Source organism: Boleophthalmus pectinirostris, unplaced genomic scaffold (genome assembly GCF_026225935.1).
Source record: "Boleophthalmus pectinirostris isolate CB_2022bp ecotype Guang Dong unplaced genomic scaffold, ASM2622593v1 HiC_scaffold_21, whole genome shotgun sequence".
Classification (NCBI taxonomy): Eukaryota; Metazoa; Chordata; class Actinopteri; order Gobiiformes; family Gobiidae; genus Boleophthalmus; species Boleophthalmus pectinirostris.
This window is the reverse complement of record NW_026571175.1, coordinates 38,326,110-38,331,109: the sequence shown is the minus strand read 5'-3', so window position 1 is coordinate 38,331,109 and position 5,000 is coordinate 38,326,110. Positions and strand designations below refer to the sequence as shown.

The 5,000-nt window shown below is 49.4% G+C and overlaps 1 protein-coding gene across 1 annotated transcript in view; it reads left to right on the top strand.

The window, feature by feature from the left end:
• The first annotated feature begins 844 nt into the window (after positions 1-844).
• Positions 845-5,000, top strand: part of LOC110174834 (semaphorin-6D-like) — a 24,316-nt gene continuing 20,160 nt past the window's right edge. Inside the window, exons 1-5 of the mRNA XM_055157129.1 lie at positions 845-1,000; positions 2,425-2,492; positions 2,560-2,747; positions 3,403-3,517; positions 4,978-5,000. The exon at positions 4,978-5,000 is cut by the window's right edge and continues 35 nt beyond it. Of these exons, the coding sequence (XP_055013104.1) occupies positions 845-1,000; positions 2,425-2,492; positions 2,560-2,747; positions 3,403-3,517; positions 4,978-5,000 (550 nt within the window). The remainder of the gene's footprint in view (positions 1,001-2,424; positions 2,493-2,559; positions 2,748-3,402; positions 3,518-4,977) is intronic.

Here is a 5,000-nt window from a genome sequence, read left to right as displayed (position 1 = left end):
GTCCTGGTTTAGTCCTGGTTTAGACCTGGTTTAGTCCTGGTTCAGTCCTGGTTTAGTCCCTGGTTCAGTCCTGGTTTAGACCTGGTTTAGTCCTGGTTTAGTCCTGGTTTAGTCCTGGTTTAGACCTGGTTTAGTCCTGGCTCAGTCCTGGTTTAGTCCTGGTTTAGACCTGGTTTAGTTCTGGTTTAGTCCTGGCTCAGTCCTGGTTTAGTCCTGGTTTAGACCTGGTTTAGTCCTGGTTTAGTCCTGGTTTAGTCCTGGTTCAGTCCTGGTTTAGACCTGGTTTAGTTCTGGTTTAGTCCATATTAAATCTTTTTTCTCACACGTTCTTTTCTCTTCCTGTCCTCATGTGCTCTCTCTCTCTCTCTCTCTCTCTCTCTCTCTCTCTCTCTCTCTCTCTCTCTCTCTCCTCCATCTCTTCTTTCTTCTTTCTTTTTTCTTCTTTCTTCTTCTGTCTCTGTGTTTTTGGTCCAATCACGTCGTTCGTCTGGAGTCGCTCTGATAAATGATCCCTGCTCCTCGGCCAATCAGAGCGCTCCTCCTGCTGTTACCGGGCAGATTTACTCCAGAACCAAAACCAAAGCCACAGACACAGACCCTGCCTCCTCTTCCTCCTCTTCCTCCTCTTCCTCCTCTTCTTCCTCTTCCTCCTCTTCCTCTTCCTCTTCCTTCTCTTCTTCCTCTTCTTCCTCCTCTTCTTCCTCTTCCTCCTCTTCCTCCCGTGTGTGTGGGAGGGCATCTGACACACAGGTTTTTAAACTGTGTGATTGGAGCTCGTCTGCAACTTTAGGCGTAAAATGTTTTATTAAAGTGAAATCAAATCTCCAGCACAAATGAGACAAACATGAAGCCCGCCCCCGCCCGCCCCGCCCCCGTCCGCCCGCCCGCCCCGCCCGCCCGCCCGCCCGCCCCCGTCCGCCCGCCCCCGCCCCCGCCCCCGCCCGCCCCCGCCGCTGTTACATTCACTAAAGCCACATTCTGGGTTTTTGTGTTTCAGCTGGTCTGAGGGGGTCCTCCCCCACCGCATCACTTCCTGTTCACTTCCTGTTTGGTCACATGACTCTGAGGGGTGGAGCTTCGTTCACGGTGAGTTTGGCCCAAAGTGTGTATAAAAGTGTGTGTGTTTGTGTGTGTGTGTGTTTGTGTGTGTGTTTGTGTGTGTATGTGTATGTGTTTGTATGTGTGTGTGTTTGTTTGTGTGTCTGTTTGTGTGTGTGTGTGTGTTCAGCTGTGATGATGCTCTTGTTGCCGTGGTTACAGGCTCTGTGGATTTCAGATTCTAGAATGTGATGATGTCATTGTGATGATGTCATTGTGATGATGTCATTGTGATGATGTCATTGTGATGATGTCATTGTGATGATGTCATACTCTCAGACATTGTACTTTGTCATGAATTATCCAAAAAGTAAACACACAAAAGTTGAATCGTGAACAGATTCTGAGATTTGACTCAAACAAAACTGTGCCTTTAATTCATTTAACACACCACCTAGCCCCGCCCCCTGCAGGCGGGTGGACAGTCCCTGCCTCAAGTGGACGAGTTCAAGTGTGTCGGGGTCTTGTTCTGGAGTGAGGGGAGGACGGAGCGTGAGATTGACAGGTGGACAGGTGGACAGGTGCAGCGTCTGCAGTGATGCGGTCGCTGTATCGTTGTGGTGAAGAGGAGCTGAGCCGAAAGGTGAAGCTCTCGATTTACCCTCAGTCTTCGTTCCTCCTCTCACCTCTGGTCATGAGTCTGGGTAGTGACCGAAAGGACGAGATCGCGGATACAAGCGTCGAAATGAGTTTCCTCCGCAGGGCGTCTCCCTTAGAGACAGAGTGAAGAGCTCGGAGTAGAGCCGCTGCTCCTCCACGTGGAGAGGAGCGTCTGAGGGGAGGAGCTCGGAGTAGAGCCGCTGCTCCTCCACGTGGAGAGGAGCGTCTGAGGGGAGGACGTCTGTTCTGACGTCTCCTGGACGTGTCCCTCAGGAGGTGTTCATGTCCCAGCAGGAGGAGGAGGAGACCCAGGACACACTGGAGGGACCATGTCTCTGGGCTGGACTGGGAACACCTCAGGTCCCACTGGAGGAGCTGGAGGAAGTGTCTGGGGTGAAGGAAGTTTGGGAGTCTCTGCTCAGACTGATGCCCCCGAGACCCGACCCCGGATCAGTGGAAGAAAATGGATGGATGGATTATTTATTTAATTTAACCTCGTCTGAGTTAAATTTTCAGCCTATGAAACGTTTTGATGTGATGATGTCACCTGAAAACAGCAATGTTTAACTCCGCCCACAAGTCTCATAGCAACACAAGAGCCAATCAGGATGGAGGAGGTTAAAAACGCAGGAGCTGTCAATCAAACCTGTTAAGGCGAGTGGGAGGGGCCTCAGGGAGTGAAGGCGTCTGATTGGTCCTTTATTTCTGTTCAGATTTGGATTTAAGAACGACACTGGGGTCACTGGGGTCACTGGGGTCACTGGGGTCAGCGTGTGGTTCCGTTTGGCGTCGGCGTCAGTGGTTTTTAAAAACACGGTGGAGCTGTGTCTTTTCCAAACGCTCGTGTTTTTCTCTCGTCAGATTCCGTCGGCCATGTTTCTCTGACATCACCAGACTCCGCCCCCTCTCCCCTCCGGTCCCGCCCCCACCCAACATGGCGCGCCGTGATTGGCCGTCGCTCCTGTGCTTCCTGTGCGTCTCCATGGCAACCGCGGTGATGTCATCGATCCCCACAGACCAGGAGCCAATCAGCATCGTCTCCTGGGAACGTGAGTCCAGCCAATCAGAGACCAGGACTAAACCAGGACTGAACCAGGACTAATCCAGGACTGAACCAGAACTAAACCAGGACTGAACCAGGACTAAACCAGGACTAATCCAGGACTGAACCAGGACTAATCCAGAACTAAACCAGGACTGAACCAGGACTAAACCAGGACTAAACCAGGACTGAACCAGAACTAAACCAGGACTGAACCAGGACTGAACCAGAACTAAACCAGGACTGAACCAGGACTGAACCAGGACTGAACCAGGACTGAACCAGGACTGAACCAGGACTGAACCAGACTGAAACCAGGACTCCAGGACTGAACCAGGACTGAACCAGGACTAAACCAGGACTGAACCAGGACTGAACCAGAACTAAACCAGGACTGAACCAGGACTGAACCAGAACTGAACCAGGACTGAACCAGGACTGAACCAGAAATAAACCAGGACTGAACCAGGACTAAACCAGGACTGAACCAGGACTGAACCAGGACTGAACCAGGACTGAACCAGGACTGAACCAGAACTAAACCAGGACTGAACCAGGACTGAACCAGAACTAAACCAGGACTGAACCAGGACTGAACCAGGACTGAACCAGGACTGAACCAGGACTGAACCAGGACTGAACCAGGTCTGTTCTCGTTTCAGGGGCTTTGAGGTTCCCGTGTTTTCTTGGTTCTCTTCAGGACAACGACACTCAGAGACTCGGTTTGGATTTTCAGAGAATGACCCGAGTCCAACACCTGCTCTACATCGCTGCCAGGTACAAGTACTACAAGTACTACTACAAGTACTATGAATACTGCAGTACTACTGATACTGCAGTACTATGAATACTGCAGTACTACTGATACTGTAGTACTTCTGATACTGCAGTACTATGAATACTGCAGTACTTCTGATACTGCTGAATACTGCAGTACTTCTGATACTGCAGTACTATGAATACTGCAGTACTACTGATACTGCAGTACTATGAATACTGCAGTACTTCTGATACTGAATACTGCAGTACTTCTGATACTGCAGTACTATGAATACTGCAGTACTTCTCTCAGTCGTTTTACTGGAGGATTCTTCAAACTTTCTTCTAAAATTGTTCCTCATCACAAATCTGTCTGAAGAAGTTTTAGAGTCAAGCATGTTTGTGTAATCTAGTGATCTCTCCTAGATCCAAACTCTCCTTACAGTCAGCAGTACGAGTCTGTACGAGGCTCCGCCCCCCCAGGCTCCCACACGACAACTCTCCATAAAAACACAAAACACGACACTGAAGTGAAGCGAGCGACTGGACCTGGTGTTTGTGCAGGAGTTTCCTCAGCGACGCTCTGAAGGGGGAGCCACTTATGTTCACTTTGGATTTTTGTGTGAAATGTGATTTTTGTTTTGCGAGCTCGTTCACATTTTAAGTTAAATGTGACTTGTGTGTGATCTCCAGTGTGAACTTTAAATGCCACGTCACACAGTGAGGTTTGAGTTTCGTGGTTGTGGTTTTCTTCCAGTTTCTGCCAACTTCAGCTCAGAACAGTGACGTTTGTCTTGTTGATGACACCTGGAGGTGGATGAACGTGACCTGGAGGTGGATGAACGTGACCTGGAGGTGGATGAACGTGACCTGGAGGTGGATGAACGTGACCTGGAGGTGGATGAACGTGACCTGGACGTTCAGACTGAAGTCACACATCAGAAGATCAGATCAGTTTGGGTTTGAGGAGCACAGATCCAACACTAAGTTCAGAGTTTAGCCTGATGTGACCAAATCAGATTTTTTTGTCCTTATTCTCCTGTATCTGATCTTTTAATGACGTCTGAACCACACAGATCAGATTTGTTCAGACGTGACTCAGGACACTTGGATCTGTCCTCAAACCCAAACACATCTGATCTTCAACATGTGACTTCAGTCTGAACGTCCAGGTCACGTTCATCCACCGACACGAGTCACAAATGTTCACAAACGTTCTTCTCGTCTTCTCCACGACCAAAACCCTCGTCCTTCTCCCTCTCAGTCTCCTCCTTAAAACTGGTCATGTTCTGGCTCCGGTTCCACAGCAGCTTTAAAATCTCCCCAAAAAAAAAAAAAAAATCTGATTTCACAAAAAAATCTGAATTGAGCTTTAAGCCCTGCAGTCTGAACGTGCTCTGAAGGGGGAGGGACTTAGCACAGAGAGCACAGGGCGGGGAGACTCAGATCGTGTCCAACATGTTCTTCGTGTTTTTCAGAGATCACGTTTTCGCCATGAACT